This window comes from Oncorhynchus mykiss, chromosome 6 (genome assembly GCF_057628025.1).
Source record: "Oncorhynchus mykiss isolate SJ-2025 chromosome 6, ASM5762802v1, whole genome shotgun sequence".
Taxonomy (NCBI): Eukaryota; Metazoa; Chordata; class Actinopteri; order Salmoniformes; family Salmonidae; genus Oncorhynchus; species Oncorhynchus mykiss.
In genome coordinates, this window is record NC_143027.1 from 14853999 (window position 1) to 14873122 (window position 19124).

Below are 19124 nucleotides of genomic sequence, written 5' to 3' on the forward strand. Positions count from 1 at the left end.
ATTGAATGTTTGTTTTCCTTTTTCTACTTCTTATTTAAAACACAGGCATCCACTCCTGCACTGAGAACATTTGTCTGAATGGGGGCTCTTGCTACAGACGCGGAAGTCTCCCCTCTTGCAGCTGTGCCCCTGGCTACAGTGGAGATCATTGTGAAACAGGTATGCCAAAAATCGTTTTCAGTCAGTGGAGGACTAGGCATTTTAGAGTAAGCTTTTAGTCTCAATGTGCTAATGAGATTCATCTCAACAAAAGGACCAATTATTTCCTGAAGGCCATATTTATGTGTAGGCCTTTCATTTTGTTGGCTTACTGGTGCAGTAGCCATGTGCCAAAATTAGACAACGGGTATTATCTGCATGCAGTAATATCCGTAGTACTACTTATGTAGTTTTTTGGAGTATCTGTACTTTTCTTTACTATTTATATTTTTCACAACTTTTGTTGTACTTTTTACTCCATAAATTTTCCCTGTCAGCCAAAAGTATGTACATTTTGAATGCTTAGTGGGACAGGAAAAAGGTAAAATTCAAGTACTTGTCAAGAGAACATCCCTGGCCATCTTTACTGCCTCTGATCTGGAGGACTCACTAAACACAAATGCTTCGTTTGTAAAATATGTGGAGTGTTGAAGTGTGCCCCTGGCTATCCGTAAATCTGATTTTGTTTAACTAGAGAACCGTGGCGTCTGGTTTGCTGGTTCGCTTTCAAAGCAATTTGAAATTATTTATACTTTTACTTTTGATATTTAAGCATATTTTTGCAATTACATTAACTTTTAGTACTTAAGTATATTTAAAACTTAAAACATTTAGACTTTTACTGGGTGACATTTACTTTTACTTTAGTCATTTTCAATTATGGTCTTCAGTTTTACTCAAGTAAAAATGACAATCGGGTACTTTTTCCACCATTGTCTACATGTTGTAATTTGAATTCCGAGTTCATCAGACATGCATTTGTTTTGCATGTCCATCTCCTCCACATCTGAATGGTTATGCAGTTGTTCTTTCAGTTTGTTTTATATCTCGTGCAGTATAATTTACCCATGCTTTTTCACGTTTCTTTTCAGACATTGATGAATGTCAGTCCAATCCCTGTCACAACGGAGCTACATGTGTTGACGGCCTGAATTCCTTCACCTGTGTTTGCCTCTCAAGCTACGCTGGACTCTATTGTGAAGAAGGTAGGTTAGTTAGAATATCCATGGGATCTGTCAGTAAACTCTGTCATTAGGATTCTATCCTCATTAAACATCAGCTGAATGAAAACATTCGAGTAGATATTTGTTAAAAGTTGTTCCAGCTTTTTCTCCATCATTCAGGCACTAGTACTTATAAAGGCTTGCCATGCAAAGGAGAATATGACATAGTAAAATAAACAATGGCAGTGTTCTTAGCAACGGTGTGAGGCGCTCCAACGCTGGCCTGTATTTCACACAAAAATACATCACTGATCATTGAATTTAGATCACAGAGGAATGGAAGTTGGCTTTGTTGGTGGAAAGTCATAGATCTCCAGATAGCTGTGTGTGATATGATCAGTTACCTGAGCCCTTGGGAAATAGAGTGAGACTCTTAGACTCTGAGTCATTCAGATACTGGAGGCAGCGTAGAAATGTGTGGTCAGAAAGCCAGGGGCTACAGTCTCTTCACATATCAGACAGACCATAGATTGTCACAGTTTTCCATGTCTGCAAACACAATGGTCTATTAAAGAAATCACAGACAATTGGTTAATACCCACGAGTCCAGGTGTAAAGTAATTTTCCAGTACAGGTGTTTTCGACTTCATGTCCTCTCTTGTTCAGCTCAACAATGATCCAATCGTTCACTGGCCCTAAGCAGGGTATGTCACTGCATTTTTTCAACAGAACCTGGATTGAGCCTCTCAAGCTATATGTTTAAAGTTTGAAGGTTTAATGTCACATGCACAAGTACGGTGAAATGCCTGATTATGTCATTCAGACCAACTCATAGCCTCTTATTCTCTATTGAGTCTATAGCTTGACTGCACCCCATTTTGTCCCTGGTGTGTTGACCCAGGGCATTATACATGCTGGCCAGTCTGTCCTGACCATACTCCGAATGTTGCTGCCATTACTCATCACTGAGTCAGGGCTGGATCCCGTATGCTTAGATCCAGCTGTTTTCTCAGGGTCTCTTGCCAGAAGACAAACAGAGAAAAGGCTATGATAACACTCTTTGTTTAGCCCATATACAGCTGTATTAAGGGAAGAGTGAGAAGGTAAGTAGTAAATATAAGTAAATAGATGTTTCACAGTAGTACACACACACACACACACACACACACACACACACACACACACACACACACACACACACACACACACACACACAAACACAAACACAAACACAAACACAAACACAAGCACACACATCATGACAGGGTTGCCATCAAAATGGTTAATGAAATCTGATGTTGTAGACATATACTTAGATAACCACTAGTGTCGACACTCCAGATTCTTTCTCTGGGGGCTAGAGGAGAGAGAGAGAGGGAGTGAGAGAGAGTGAGGTGAGTGAGTGAGAGAGAGTGAGAGTGAGAGAGTGAGCGCACAAAAGAGAGAGCAAAAGAGAGAGTGAAAGAGAGAGAGATGACCATATTAGTAACACATATTTCTCTCAGATTACACAGACCCACAAAGAATTCGAAAACAAATCCAATTTTGATAAACTCGCATATCTATCAGGTGAAATACCACACTGTGCAATCACAGCAGCAAGATGTGTGACTTGTTGCCACAAGAAAAGAGCAACCAGTGAATAACAAACCCCATTGAAAATACAATATTTATGTTTATTTATTTATTTTCAACTATTTTCACATTGTTACAACACTGTATATAGACATAATATGACATTTGAAATGTCTCTATTATTTTGGAACTTGTGTGAGTGTAATGTTTACTGTCCACTTTGTATTGTTTATTTCACTTTTAAAGCCCCTTGAATTGAATTGAGAGGGGGGGGGGGGGGGGGGGGGGCTCTGATTAGAGAGCAGTCTGAGATAACAGCAGAGCCAGGGGGCTCAGGGTGACCTTATAAAGACACACAGTACCCCGCTCTCTGTCTCCTAGTTATCTCCTGAAACTAATTGGTGTGCATTGGAGGATAGGGATGAAACCTAGATCAACATGCAGATAGGACCATGTACCTACAGGTGTTGGGTGGATTAGACATTCTTAGGGGATAGTCTCTTTTTCATTTTCAGTGAAAATATAGTGAAAGGTATTACAATGTGTGTACCCCTTTTATTCATTAATCACATTACCTTTTTTTGCCAAGTTGTAGACTCATGCATTGTTAACAATTCCCCCCCCCCCCCTCAATCAATAACAGTTTTTGAAAATGTTATTGTGTCATTGTCCGCGGATTCTCAGCTGCTGTTATCTTTTTTATTGTACCGTTGAAGCACAAATGTCTGTGATACACATCCATTCTCTCTCTCTCCTCAGACACTGAGACGTGTGACTATGGCTGGCACAAGTTCCAGGGCCACTGCTACAAGTACATCCCCCAGAGGAGGAACTGGGACACAGCGGAGAGAGAGTGCCGGGTACAGGGGTCACACCTGGCCAGCATCCTCTCCCATGATGAGCAGCAGTTTGTCAACCGTAAGTGTGTTATCACACACATGCACGTACACGCCAGGAAAACAATGCTATTAGTTGTACACAAGACAACACAAGACACAAAGCCAACCAGAAAATAATGCTCAATGACACAGTCTTAACCGTCTGAAAGTGACTACAGTATTTCACAAGTGTCTCGTCTTAAAGTCAGTATACACTAATTTCATTAAATGAATATGGTCTGTGGAGCAGAGAGGCATAGTGGATTACTACAGTAGGTTTTTTGGGGTGGTTGGCAGCAACAGTGGAGTAGACGACAAATGTCTTGGCTGAAAGAGAAAGAAAACGCAGGCATTTGGAACAGGAAGAGTGATGCATGTGTAGAAAAATGCCTCTCTCGCTCTCTCTTTATGGAGGGACTGAAAAGCGCCTAATAAGGCATTGGAATCAACTCATTGACCTCCTGTGTTCTGTTGTGCCCTTCACGGCAGGCCTTGGACAGGACTACCAGTGGATCGGCTTGAACGATAAGATGTACGAGAATGACTTCCGCTGGACCGACAGCACGCCCATGGTAAGAAGAGGTTCTCACACTTTTTAGCCTCGACAAAGTGTTGAATCCCGGTAAATATTTACAGGGATACTGCTGACAAACACAGTCATCTAGGAGATGTCATTTCCTGCAGTGGTAAATGAGGAAACTCTCTGGTCACTTTCTCATGACATACCCTACTCTCTCCTCTACACCCTTTGGACAAGCTCACTGTCTTGGCGTCATGCTCATAGAAATATAATGAATAGAACAGGCGTCCCCATTCAAGACAATGATGGCATAATGGGGGGACTGCGAGTGTACCCATAGAGGCAAAGCAGGAAGTAAAAGCAGGAAGTGTACCCAATAATCGATGCTGTCCCAGGTGGCGCAGTGCTAGCTGTGCCACCAGAGATTCTGGGTTCGAGTCCAGGCTCTGTCGCAGCTGGCTGCGACCGGGAGGCCCATGGGGGCGGCGCACAATTGGCCCAGTGTTGTCCGGGTTAGGGAGGGTTTGACCGGCAGGGATATCCTTGTCTCATCGCGCACTAGCGACTCCTGTGGCGGGCTGGGCGCAGTGCACGCTGACCAGGTCGCCAGGTGTACGGTGTGTTTCCTCCGACACATTGATGCGGCTGGCTTCTGGGTTGGATGGGAATTGTGTCAAGAAGCAGCGAGGCTTGGTTGGGTTGTGTTTCGGAGGACGCATGGCTCTCGACCTTCGCCTCTCCCGAGTCCGTACGGGAGTTGCAGCGATGAGACAAGACTGTAACTACCAATTGGATACCACGAAATTGGGGAGAAAAAAGGGGTGTAAAACAAATAAAAAATAAAATAAAAAATAATCGGTGCTGTGAGTTGTTGAATCAACTGACATTACAAAAAAATACATTCCATTGCATGAGTCACATCAGTTAACATCATTTGAATGACCGTTCAACATTACCATGGGAATTATTGCATCATAATACCAGGCAGGCATTGCAAGTGTACCCATGAGTTTCCCAGTCAAATTGCCAGGGTTAGAGGTTCCAAGACCGTTCTTTTCATTCTATTGCTATGGAAATGCTACTCTACATGTCCAGTGACATGTGGTGCCTTTCACTAACAACAATCTCTGTCATTCACAAACTATAACAATAACCACACTGGCTTGAATTGTGTGTGTCTGTTGATTGTAAGAGATGGAGAAAAATAGACATAATGAGCCTCAGTATATGTAGTGTATGTGTCTGCACAAGTGGAAGCATGTTTGTTTGTGGTCATGTAAACGCACTGCAGATTCCCCTCACTAGACAGGAAAGTGGTTAATTACTACTTTCGGCCAGGTTGTACAGATTGGCTCTTCACTTCAAAGATAAGACCCCACCATCACCAGAGAGAGAGGGGTGGGGGGAAGGGCGGAGGACCGAGAAGGCCTGGGGGGCAGGAGATAAGCGGTGTCATTTTGTGGGCAGATTGAACCCCCTCTCAGTTGAGAGAGATGGGAATAAAGGTGTCAATGACGCAGCAGAGAGAGGAGCTGACAGGCGCAGACAGGTACAGGCCTCCCCCTCTCCTCAGGAAGGACATCAGGCAGCCAGACACACAGATGGGCAGCACCTGTCCCCGGCAGCAGAGAGAGATAGGAGGGGGGTGGGGTAGGGTAGTGGGCCTGGGTGGGTGGTCAGCATTACTGTATTGCGGCTTTATGTGGAAACAGAGTGTATATACCTTAACAGTATTACATTCTCTCTTGTGTAAAACAACAAACACATTTAACACACATTGATTCCCAATTCATTCAGGAAATGTAGGAATTATAATTTGCATGTTTGGGGTCATTTTGGTTTTGTGGGAGGGAGAGGCTGTTTGATTATTTTGGGGAGGATGCGTGGGGGCTGTTGTGGGCATTTGCTACGTCAGTCATCTGAACAGGAAGCTGAGGTTGTGTTTGCTAACCGTAATAACAAGGTTCCTTGTGGGATCTTGCATGGGGCCTCGGGGGAGGAACAAGATGGGGGGAGGGGGGGTCAAGTCTTTGAACAGACTGTTTGAACCTAAAGCCAAGCTGAAAGATGGTAGCTCTGATCAATGCAGCAGTACATTCCACGCAGCTCTGCAGCTGTGTGTATACAGCTGCAGCAAGTTTGCTACAGCAGGAAAATAATCCTGCAGCAACAGGAAATGTGAATTATTATGTGGATTATATTTAATGTAAGTTTTGGATATGTAGGGTTGACACATTTTTCAATTAGGAAAATCAAGTCTGACATTTCAAAGAGGAAATTAGACAATTCAGAAGCTTTTTTTGTAGCTCAAATACTCTAGTATTACAGGGTGATCAAATTAAGATCTTACATCTGTATGATATTATAAACCGGGTAGTTTGGGTCCTGGATGCTGGTAGGCTGAAATTGTATTTCAGCTGTGTGTACACCGAGTGTACAAAACATTAAGAACAGCTGGTCTTTCCATGACATAGACTGACCAGGTGAATCCAGGTGAAAGATATGATCCCTTATTGCTGTCACTTATTAAATCCACTTCAATCAGTGTAGATAAAGACAATAGAGACAATTGAGACATGGATTGTGTATGTGTGCCAGTCAGAGGGTGAATGTGAAAGACAAAAGTTTTAAGTGCCTTTGAACAGGGTATGGTAGTAGGTGCCAGGTGCACCGGTTTGTGTCAAGAACTGCAATGCTGCTGGGTTTTTCACGCTCAATAGTTTCCTGTCTGTATCAAGAATGGTCCACCAACCAAAGGACTTCCAGACAATTATCCTGCAACAGTTATCCTGCAACAGAGTGATCAAATTAAGATCTTACATCTGTATGTGTGTGTGTCTACGACAATTATCGTGTGTTGAAGCAGAGTTACACTAGTAATGCAAGGCATGTATTGAATGACACACCATTACTGTGTAATGTGGAGGGACCATAGCAAAGCATTGAGAAGCCTCCTCTTAGCTCCTCTCCCACCTTGTTAGAAATACAATTGTTCCTGTCACAGGGAAATTATATTATTAATGTGGCATTGTAAATATACTTTACTTGGATGAATAGAGAATTAAGCAATAAGGCACGAGGGGGTGTGGTATATGGCCAATATAACACGGCTAAGGGCTGTTCTTAGCACGACCCAACGCAGAGTGCCTGGATACAGCCCTTAGCCATGGTACATTGGCCATATACGACGGGTATGACAAAACATTCCTTTTTACTGCTCTAATTACATTGGTAACCAGTTTATGATGGCAATAAGGCACCTTGGGGGTTTGTGGTATATGGCCAATATACTGTACCACGGCTAAGGGCTGTATCCACGCCCTCCATGATGCGTCATGCATAAGAACAGCCCGTAGCTGTAGTAAATTGGCCAGATACCTCACCCCCTTCGGGGCTTATTTCTTAAATATAGCACGGCTAAGGGCTGTTCGCAGGAACAAAGCGGAGTGCCTGGAGACAACCCTTAGCCGTGGTATATTGAGCATACTGTGTACCACAAACTCCCAGATGCCTTATTGTTAATATAAACTGGTTACCAAAGTAATTAGAGCAATACATATTTCATGTTTTGTCATACCCTTTGTATACAGTCTGATATACCACAGCTGTCAGACAATTAGCATTCAGGGCTCGAACCAACCCGTTTTATAACGGCCTTCGGAAACTATTCAGACCCCTTGACCTTTTCCATATTTTGTTACGTTACAACCTTTTTCTAAAATTGATTAAATAAAACAATTCCCTCAGCAATCTACACACTACCCCATAATGACAAAGAAAAAACAGGTTTATAGCAATTTTAGCAAACTAATTAAAAATTAAAACAGAAATACCTTATTTAGATAAGTATTCAGACCCTTTGCAATGAGACTCAAAATTGAGCTCAGGTGCATCCTGTTTCCATTGATCATCCTTGAGATGTTTCTAAAACTTGACAGTGCATGTCAGAGCAAAAACCAAGCCATGTGGTCGAAGGAATTGTCCGTAGAGCCCCCGAGACAGGATTGTTTCGAGGCACAGATCTGGGGAAGGGTACCAAAACATTTCTGCAGCATTGAAGGTCCCCAAGAACACAGTGGCCTCCATCATTCTTAAATGTAAGAAGTTTGGAACCACCAAGCCTCTTCCTAGACCTGGCCGTCCTGCCATACTGAGCAATCGGGGGAGAAGGGCCTTGGTCAGGGAGGTGACCAAGAACCCGATGGTCACTCTGACAGATATCTAGAGTTCCTCAGTGGAGATGGGAGAACCTTCCAGAAGGACAACCATCTCTGCAGCACTCCACCAATCAGGCCTTTATGGTAGAGTGGCCAGACGGAAGCCACTCCTCAGTAAAAGGCACATGACAGCGCGCTATGAGTTCGCCTAAGGCACCTAAATGACTCTCAGATCTAAAGAAACAAGGTTCTCTGGTCTGATGAAACCAAGATTGAACTCTTTGGCCTAAATGCCAAACGTCATGTCTGGAGAAAACATGGCACCACCCCTACGTTGAAGCATGGTGGTGGCAGCATCATGCTGTGGGGTTGTTTTTTAGCAGCAGGGACTGGGAGACTAGTCAGGATCGAGGCAAAGATGAACGGAGCAAAGTACAGAGAGATCCTTGATGAAAACCTGCTCCAGAGCGCTCAGGACCTCAGACTGGGGCGAAGGTTCACCTTCCATGAGGACAACGACCCTAAGCACACAGCCAAGGCAACGCAGGAGTGCCTTCGGGACAAGTCTCTGAATGTCCTTGAGTGGCCCAGCCAGAGCCCGGACTTGAACCGGATCGAATATCTCTGGAGACACCTGAAAATAGCTGTGAATCAACACTCCCCATCCAACCTGACAGAGATTGAGGCGATCTGCAGAGAAGAATGGGAGAAACTCCCCAAATACAAGCTTGTAGCGTCATAACCAAGAAGATTCAAGACTGTAATCGCTGCCAAAGGTGCTTCAACAAAATACTCAGTATAGGGTCTTAATACCAATGCAAACATGATATTTTCATTAAAAAGATTAGCAATAATTTCTAAAACAGTTTTTGCTTTTACATTATGTGCTATTGCGTGTAGATTTATGAGAAAAAACAAACAATTGAATACATTTTAGAATAAGGTTGTAACCTATCAAAATGTGGAAAAAGTCAAGGGGTCTGAAAACTTTCCAAAGGCACTGTAGCATACCCCTCGGGAGATATTGTTTAATTCTCTATTCATCCAAGTAAAGTATAGTTACAATGCCACATTAATAATATAATTTCCCTGTGACAGGAACAATTGTATTTCTAACAAGGTGGGAGAGGAGCTAAGAGGAGGCTTCTCAGTGCTTTGCTATGGTCCCTCCACATTACACAGTAATGGTGTGTCATTCAATACATGCCTGGCATTAATAGTGTAACTCTGCTTCAACACACGATAATTGTCGTACACGCCCTATTTCTGGATAACTTATCTGCAATTAAAAAATTGTCTGGATGTCCTTTGGTTGGTGGACCATTCTTGATACAGACGGGAAACTATTGAGCGTGAAAAACCCAGCAACATTGCAGTTCTTGACACAAACCGGTGCGCCTGGCACCTACTACCATACCCTGTTCAAAGGCACTTAAACCTATTGTCTTTCACATTCACCCTCTGACTGGCACACATACACAATCCATGTCTCAATTGTCTCTATTGTCTTAATCTACACTGATTGAAGTGGATTTAATAAGTGACAGCAATAAGGGATCATATCTTTCACCTGGATTCACCTGGTCAGTCTATGTCATGGAAAGACCAGCTGTTCTTAATGTTTTGTACACACGGTGTACACACAGCTGAAATGCTATGGATCAATATTTCCTCCGTCTTACAAATGTGCAATATGACAGTGTACATGTGTTAGAAACATTCTATTTCCCATGACTGTTTCCATCCTCCACAGCACAACTGTACCAGTATAATGTTTATCTGAGCAGGACTCACAGGCTCAGTTTATTTAGTGATTTGGCCTCTTTTCTGTTCCTTTGTTTGGCTTTGGAGCAAAGTCTCTCACAGGGTCCCAGTGAAAAGTCTGGAGGGTGATGTCATAGTGTAGCTGAGCAGTGGGTTACAGTGTCCTTTGGGAACTGAGGCAGCACTGTGGAGAGGTGAAGGTGGAGTATAGAAGTGTAGAGGGGGTGAGTAGTGAGGGGGAGAGGGGTGGAGGAGGTGGGGATAGAGGAGAGGGGGTGGAGAGGGTGAGGAGAGAAGGTGGAGAGGATGAGGGGAGGAGGGGAAGGGGAGAGAGAAGAGAGGGTGGAGAGGTTGAGGAGAGAGGGGAGGAGGGGTAGGGAGAGAGGTGGTTGGAGAGACAGATGAGTAGGATAGTCTGTTTGAAAGTAGGAGAAAGTAAAAAGTGAACAGGCAGAAGGAACATAGAGCCCTCCAGTGGATGATATCAGCATTACATTAAGCTGCCACTTATAAGTCATTCAGAAATGGCCCCACCAACCTAACTACACACTGGAAAGCTATTTTAACCTCTTTGATAACCAATGTAATGGCCTTTACCCCAGAGGAGACTTGAGACTGGACTATCACTGACCATATCTATTGTTCCAATTATACCCCAGAGATAACGAGTGCTGCCAGCATGTTGTTAGCTGTTATTCTAAAATAAAGTGAGTGTGTATCTGTACTGATTTCAGCTCGGACAAAGTGAGGCACTTGCTAGAGGAAATTTACTAAAGTGTCTTTACTGTGATCCTGGTCCGATCCTTCTTATAATGATGATGATGATCCAATCGTGATGGTCTGTTTCTTCTTATTTTCCCATAGCAATATGAGAACTGGCGTCCCAACCAGCCAGACAGTTTCTTCTCATCTGGAGAGGACTGTGTGGTGATGATCTGGCACGAGGACGGCCAGTGGAATGACGTGCCTTGCAACTACCATCTCACCTTCACCTGCAAGAAAGGCACAGGTAAGACAGAAATACAGTTTAAAAATGCCACAAAAGTATTTTAGCCATAATTGTCCCATAATAATTGTCCCCCCTAGATATCCTAAGATGGATGCACTAACTTTAAGTCTCTCTGGACAGGAGCGTCTGCTAAATGACTGAAATGTTGAGAGCTATTTCAATCCACTGACAGTGTACATTTATCTATCTATCTATCTGTCTATTAATCTATCATTCATTCATTCATTCATTCTTCCACCCACCCATTCATCCATCCATCCATTAATTCATTTGTTTATCCATCCATCCATTCAGCCATTCATTCTCCCATCAACCCTTGTGTGTTCTTCCCAGTGGCCTGTAACCAGCCCCCTCTGGTACAGAACACTCGTACCTTCGGCAGAAAGAGGTCACGCTATGAGATCAACGCACTAGTGAGGTACCAGTGTAGGGACGGTTTCATCCAGAGGCACGTGCCAACCATCCGTTGCCGTGAAGACGGTCGATGGGACATCCCCAAAATCGCCTGCATCAGTCGTGAGTACAGTAGATCGATTGATTGATTAATTCTAGTGAGGATCTTTCCACATTTTCTGACCAAATGCTATTGTTTCTTCCCCAGCATCAAACTTCCAGAGGGCCTTTGCGAGGAGGCAGAGTTACAGCCTGTTCAGTAGCAACAAATATAAGCGGCGGTCTGACGAGGCGGCGGCCCGACATCATCCTCACCATCGAGGAAGGAGAGAGCGGAGAGGCAGAAGACAAGCAGAATACAATGATCGCCATGGTTACGCTAGGTTACGTTTACTCAGAACTAGCAGAGCCTAAACCATAGGAACGCAGGACTGTTAGTTATGTGGATATATATATATTTTTTAATCGAATTAAAACATTTTAAGAACTTTAAGAATGAAAGGACAAAAAGAAGAAACCCAAAGGATATTTACAATTTTTCTTGCTATTTTGATGGTGGAATCTTGGAATGATGTGATTTTAAAGAATATTCTTATAAAGGGACACTATTTTATAACAAAGCCAAAGTGGATACCTTCAGTTGGCTACTGGGAAAGTGTGCTGGAGATGTACTTTGGACCAAATAATGCATTCATCCGTAACTATACGATTTTCTCCATTTTATACAGACAGGAGAGCGTTCAACTCTTACATTGGGAAAAAGATACCGTCAAATTCCAGCTTTTGTGAAATTATAGCGCTTATGTTATGCTAAAGAATACAATTAATTTACAAATCGTCTGTGCTACTCAGGCACTGACAATCAAATGAATCCACAGTACGCAATCCATCTCTCTCTTCTCAACATTATTCCGGGAATGACATTTCAAAGAAAGAGGTTCTATACTTGTGTTTATCTTGTTGTTACACATGATTACTGTATGCAATTTATACAGAGTTTTTCATCCAATACCACGCTTGGGACTATCCGATGACACACGTCACTGACCAGCCAGATTTCAGATCACAGAAACAAAAACTGAAACATGGCGAAGGCCCATCCAATCAGAATTTAGATAGCTGGAGTCCTTTTATCACTAGCTCTTTGTCATCAGCTGCGGTCTTCATCCCGTCTCATCCATAGATATATAAAGAATATATGATGCGATGATGATGGGTTAATATTTGTGCACATCCATTTAACACTTTTGCTTTCTATTGTATGTTGAGAAACTAGAGAGGAGATTTCTAAGTATTATTTGACTGAGGGCCAAATGAGTGTCTCCTCCTAAGCCCTAAAGGCCTTATACATTGAAGTGAAGCCATCGACCTGTAAATTATTTGACTGTGTTGAATGAAACTATAGAAGGGAAAGGAGGGTTATGGAATGTATGTTTTCTAGACAATATAACCTGGAATTCCTTGCTACGTTTACAACAAATGCGAGGTATTTTAATGTTACTAAAACAATGTTATAAAAATCCTTTAAAAAATTAGCTTTGCTTCTGTTCTGCCCGAGGGGGTAACTTTTCTGTTTCCTGACACTGTAGGCGACTCAAGCTCTTCGCTTCCATGTGCTGTTTTCTTAGGTCAATGTAAAACTACTATTGAGAGAATGTACTTAGTGAAACACTTCGAAAGACTTGAACCAACACCTTTTTTAATAAAAGATACAAATAATTTATTTTTTCAAGCTGCTCTTCTTGCTACGTAATTGTTTTGTAAGTGAAATATTCTGACGATGCAATCACTTGGTCTTACTTGTCTCAATACTAGAATGTATTTACATGCTTTGTAGGAGACAGCTAACATCGCAGTATCTGAGTCAATGTGATGAAGATATTCCTTTATTACACACTACGCTAGATAGGCCTTATAGTATGACATTTAGGGGTCAACAATGGACCAAAGAGTAGGGCTTCAATCAGCTGAAATTGCAGTGTTTCTGTCACAAAACACTTTGTACAGATTTAGTGTTGCACAATTGATGACGGTCATCCAGCAGTTGTTGTTTGTCTTTTTTTATTTGTGTTTTAGCATCAAAGTGCACATAATAACATTTACAGTATAACTTTTTTTTTTACAATGTGAAAGTCTGGGATGTTCGAGAAATACATTTCTAAATGAAACAAAACTGTTTTACCTGCTCTCAGTCGCCAAAGAAATAAAATAAAAAGTTTGCCAATTTTACTCACGTCTCCTTTTTGTATTAACAGTCTGGGGCAGGCGAGGTTTCAAACCATGTTACAATCCATGATTTAACGTTCAACAGTAAGCTTTGACTTTTACTGTGATCGTGGTGGTCAACAGGACTTCACTTTGTTAGTAGTACAGTCCTACTACCAGCAGGTAGCGCTGTTCAACATTGAACTAGTTGCAAGACATGCCATTTACTGCTCAAAGCTTTGTCTTCAGAAACAGTTGCTGTCAATGAACTGGGATGGCTACTTTCACTTGAAAATCTTGAGTAACTCTTGAACATTTGTTCCTTGCGACAATGCAACATGTATGCAGGAGGTGTCCTATTGCTGCCTGAATGTTTGAATTAAAATAGATATGAAAGTGTGAGAGATATGAGAAAAGAAATGTATTGAATTAGAGAAAATATGATGGCTACCAAAGCAAGACTCCATATTGTTGTACAGTTCACGTTGTAACACAACCCTCTCACAAGTCATTACCTTTAAGGTATTCTTCTGCTTTCCATACCATTATCATCTGAACACAAATCCCTGATGGGTTGGAGCCATGCACAGCACGCTATTACAGTTCACCAGCGCTTTTGTGCACACATCCTCGCAGGGAGAAACATTACATGTGAATCTGTAAAGTGTATTACACTTATTCCACAAGCCCCTCTACTGACATACATTCAGGGAGAGGTCATTGGTAGACTGAGTTTGAATTATGGTCAGCATATGGAACATAGAGATGAGAAATTGCCACTCATGTCCAAATTAATGACATTGAAGAAAGAGTAGTGTTCATACATCATACACTTTGTTTCATTAACGTGGTAAATTGTTCCTCTTGGCTCCAGAGCGCTGGTCTGTGCTGTGAGACACAGAGAAAACAGGCTGATGCTCAAACCTTGGCCAGTGACCCGAGGTCAAAGACAGTACAGAACAGAGGATATATCACCGCCCTGTGTCCACAGCATACAATGTTCACTTTTAGGGGACAAAGGTGACCATACTCAATTCCTTTAACATATGAGGTCAGAAGCATATGTCTTTTCAGGTACTGAGCAGGAAATATCAGTGAGGCTCAAAAAGTTGGTATGGGTTGGAGCCTTCAATGTTTTGTTGGAGCATCTGCGTGTGGGGGCTTTACTTTTCTACCTATGCAATGCCTTAAAAATAATTCAGTACAAATAATGGTTTAAAATAGGGGGGCCAGTGCCCCCTTCAGTTCCACTGAACATCACGCCATTGGTCTCCAGTGCCTGCTTATTGAGAAGCTCTGTCTACACAGGAATCATCAACTACAGTAGATTCAGTCGCAGGCCAGAACATATTAACAAATCATTTGTAGACTGACCAAATTGACCGCAAGAAGCTCAAACATTTGCCCAAAATATAATCATTCCAAACGTGATTTCCTGGTGTTTGTACAGTATTTTATGTCCAACAATAAAAAATAAAACCATCTAAAAAAGAATGTAAAAAATAGTCCTAAAAAAAACAAATCAAACCTCAGAAAACTTGGAGGTCCAAATAAAACCATCCACAGACCTCCAGTTGGGAAGCCCTGCTCTACGATGATGCAATGGTGTGAAACACCATTACCAATTCACCATTATTACATACAATAACAGTGAGTAGATGAATGCAATCTTTGTATTGATTGAGGTTTGTGTACAGTTCTTATTGTGAACATTGCTGCTCTAGCTGTCATTAGCATTACAGGCCTCTGGTTGGATGTCCCACGGAGAGAAACCCTTCAATCTTCCTCATGAAACAGACATCCCGTTAATAAGCTCAGGAAAAGAGCACTCTCTCCGCTGGTTTCTCTGGGATATCGGAGTCTTTCTTCCCTCTTTAGAAAAAAAGAGAAACATTTTGAAAAGGAAATGTGCGCTGGATTATCCTGATAGTCTCAGGGTCTGTTTCAGTCTAATGCTCCATGTCCATCGTTTATTCATTACTTTGGCACTTCCTCAGCCATGTAACATAATCTGGATATCAGTAACAAGCATGAAACATGGAGAGGATTTAGCCCTGACGCACACACACACACATGAATGCGCAAGCGCATGCACGCACATGCACACATACGCACAGACATTTAACAAGCCCCCACGTTGTCTGTATACTGTATGACTGCTTTGCTTTGTACAATAAAACAGCATTGCTCTTCACCTCTCCGCCATTGTTTTTTGTGGCTTTAGTGATATTCCCTGCCATCTCCCTGGCGTGTGCAGCAGTGTATTTTGAAGTAGTCTTGAAGGAGTCTCTAACACAACCTTTGGAAGTGGCATGTCAATGGGTTCTTGGGCTAGTCAAACAACACCCTTACATTTGTCTGGCGTTTCCTTCTGCTAACACAGTAAATGTCTCCCCGCTGAAATATACCACAAACAGAACCACTTGGAGAGACAGCCCCCTCTAATCTACTTGGTTGGCTAGGCAACACTTAGCATACCAAAGCAAAGGAGGTAGAAGTTGTCTGTCCTGCTGCTCTCTCACTTCTTAAATAATAGTCAATTGAAGCACAGCTGGCAGCTCTCCCATGGAGAAGTATCAACAGCTGGCCGATCTCCCAAGGAGAAGTACTGTATTAACAGCTGTCAGGTCTCCCATAGAGAAGTATAAACAGCCGGTAGGTCTTCTTTAGACAAGAATAAACAGCCAGGGAAGATTAAGGGGAAATACACTTATTTTCTATATATCAAATCAAATGTTATTTGCCACATGCTTAAACAACAGGTGTAGACTAACAATGAAATGCTTAGTAACAGGCCCTTCCCAACAACGCAGAGAGAATATATAGAACTAACAGAAAATAGAAACATAATAAATACATAATGAGTAACAATAACGTGGCTATATACACTGGGTACCAGCACTGAATTGATGTGAGTCAACAGGATAGACAATAAACCGTAACAGCAGCATATGTGATGAGTCAAAAGAGCTGGTGCAAAAAAGGATCCATGCAGATTTGTCCAGGAAGCTATTGGTTAACTATTTAACAGTCTTATAGCTTGGGGGTAGAAGCTGTTTAGGGTCCCGTTGGTTCCAAACTTGGTGCATCGGTACCGCTTGCCGTGTGGTAGCAGAGAGAACAGTCTATGACTTGGATGGCTGGAGTCTTTGACAATTTTTAGGGCCTTCCTCTGACACCGACCGGTATAGAGGTCCTGGATGGCAGGGAGCTCGTATGGACTACCCTCTGTAGCGCCTAGCGGTTGAATGCCGAGTAGTTGCCATACAAAACGGTGATGCAGCCAGTAAAGAGGTTCTCAATGGTGCAGCTGTAGAAGTTTTTGAAGATCTGAGGACCCAAGTCAAATCTTTTCAGCTTCCTGAGTGGGGAGAGGCGTTGTCGTGCCCTCTTTACGACTGTGTTGGTGTGTGTGGACCATGATAATTCCTTAGTTATGTGGACTCCGAGGAACTTGAATCTCTCGACCTGCTCCACTGCAGCCCCGTTGACATGGATGGGGGTGTGCTCGGCCCTCCATTCCCTGTAGTTCACGATCAGCTCATTTGTCTTGCTGACGTTGAGGGAGTGGTTGTGGCCCTGGCACCAAACTGCCAGGTCTCTGACCTCCTCCCTGTAGGTTGTCTCATCGACTTTGGGGATCAGGCCTATCAACGTCATGTCATCTGCAAACTTAATGACGGCGTTGGAGTCGTGAGCTGCCACACAGTCATGGGTGAACAGGGAGTACAGGAAGGGACTAAGCATGCACCCCTGAGGGGCCCCCTTTTGAGGGTCAGCATGGCAAAGGTGATGTTGCCTACCCTCACCACCTGGGGGTGGCCAGTCAGGAAGTTCAAGATCCAGTTGCAAAGGGGGGTGTTTTATCCCAGGGTCCTTAGCTTAGTGATGAGCTTGGAGGGCACTATATTGTTGAATACTGAGCTGTAGCCAATGAACAGCATTCTCATGTAGGTGTTCCTTTTGTCCAGAAAGGGCAGTGTGGAGAGCAATAGAGATTGCGTTATCTGTTGATATGTTGGGGCGGTGTGCGAATTGGAGTGGGTCCAGGGTGTCTGGGATGATGGTGCTTATGTGAGCCATGATCAGCCTTTCAAAGCATTTCATGGCTACAGACGTGAGTGCTACGGGGCGATAGTAATTTAGACAGGTTACCTGTAGGCCTGGTCTTGAGTGTCTTATAGCTTACACAAACCACCCCCACTCTTTATAGGCTATTATTAAATCTATACCAAGGTTGCACATTTTCATATCACAAAATATTGATTTGTAACTGGTTTCTGAATGGGCCTTTGCAGTGTAAGTGGAGCCTTTTTTTTAGATCAATCCCTACATTTATATCCTAGTGTTTGATACACATGCAATATTAAAGCCTTATGCAGGCAATTTACTTTTAATATAAAACACCATTGTACACAGAACATGGAGACAGGAGAGTGCCCTTCATTTGCCAACTCCTTTGCTCCTGACCAAATTTACCGCAAGAAGCTCAAACGTTTGCCCAAAATACAATCATTCCAAACGTGATTTCCTGGTGTTTGTACAGTATTTTATGTCCAACAATAAAAAAATTAAACGATCTAAAAAATAATGTAAAAAATAGTCCTAAAAAAAACATATCAATCCTCAGAAAACTTGGAGGTCCAAATAAAACCATCCACAGACCTCCAGTTGGGAAGCCCTGCTCTACGATGATGCAATGGTGTGAAACACCATTACCAATTCACCATTATTAGATACAATAACAGTGAGTAGATGAATGCAATCTTTGTATTGATTGAGGTTTGTGTACAGTTCTTATTGTGAACATTGCTGCTCTAGCTGTCATTAGCATTACAGGCCTCTGGCTGGATGTTCCACGGAGAGAAATCCTTCAATCTTCCTCATGAAACAGACATCCCGTTAATAAGCTCAGGAAAAGAGCACTCTCTCGGCTGGTTTCTCTGGGATATCGGAGTCTTTCTTCCCTCTTTAGAAAAAAAGAGAAACATTTTGAAAAGGAAATGTGCGCTGGATTATCCTGATAGTCTCAGGGTCTGTTTCAGTCTAATGCTCCATGTCCATCGTTTATTCATTACTTTGGCACTTCCTCAGCCATGTAACATAATCTGGATATCAGTAACAAGCATGAAACATGGAGAGGATTTAGCCCTGACGCACACACACACATGAATGCGCGAGTACAGGAAGGGACTAAGCATGCACCCCTGAGGGGCCCCCTAGTGTTTGATACACATGCAATATTAAAGCCTTATGCAGGCAATTTACTTTCAATATAAAACACCATTGTACACAGAACATGGAGACAGGAGAGTGCCCTTCATTTGCCAACTCCTTTGCTCCTTCCAGCAGCTTTCTGCTGCACCAATGTCAACCTCGGCATTTATAGAAAGTAGAAACATAATCCATGTATGTTGGTCCAGAACCAACGACAACAGAAATACACAGAACTACCATTAAATGGAGGGGGAAAAGTCAGTG

General features: G+C 42.6%; 1 protein-coding gene across 2 annotated transcripts in view; it reads left to right on the forward strand.

The window, feature by feature from the left end:
* The window catches only part of LOC110525309 (uncharacterized), a 67558-nt gene extending 53891 nt beyond the window's left edge, over window positions 1-13667 (forward strand). The window contains exons 9-15 of one of the 2 annotated variants that reach the window (XM_021605320.3): window positions 46-159; window positions 1071-1184; window positions 3477-3635; window positions 4085-4167; window positions 10901-11045; window positions 11340-11561; window positions 11647-13667. In XM_021605320.3, coding sequence (XP_021460995.3) covers window positions 46-159; window positions 1071-1184; window positions 3477-3635; window positions 4085-4167; window positions 10901-11045; window positions 11340-11561; window positions 11647-11852 — 1043 coding nt within the window. In that variant the 3' untranslated portion in view covers window positions 11853-13667. The remainder of the gene's footprint in view (window positions 1-45; window positions 160-1070; window positions 1185-3476; window positions 3636-4084; window positions 4168-10900; window positions 11046-11339; window positions 11562-11646) is intronic. The other variant, XM_090237038.1, reaches the window with a different exon arrangement.
* Window positions 13668-19124: the final 5457 nt, after the last annotated feature.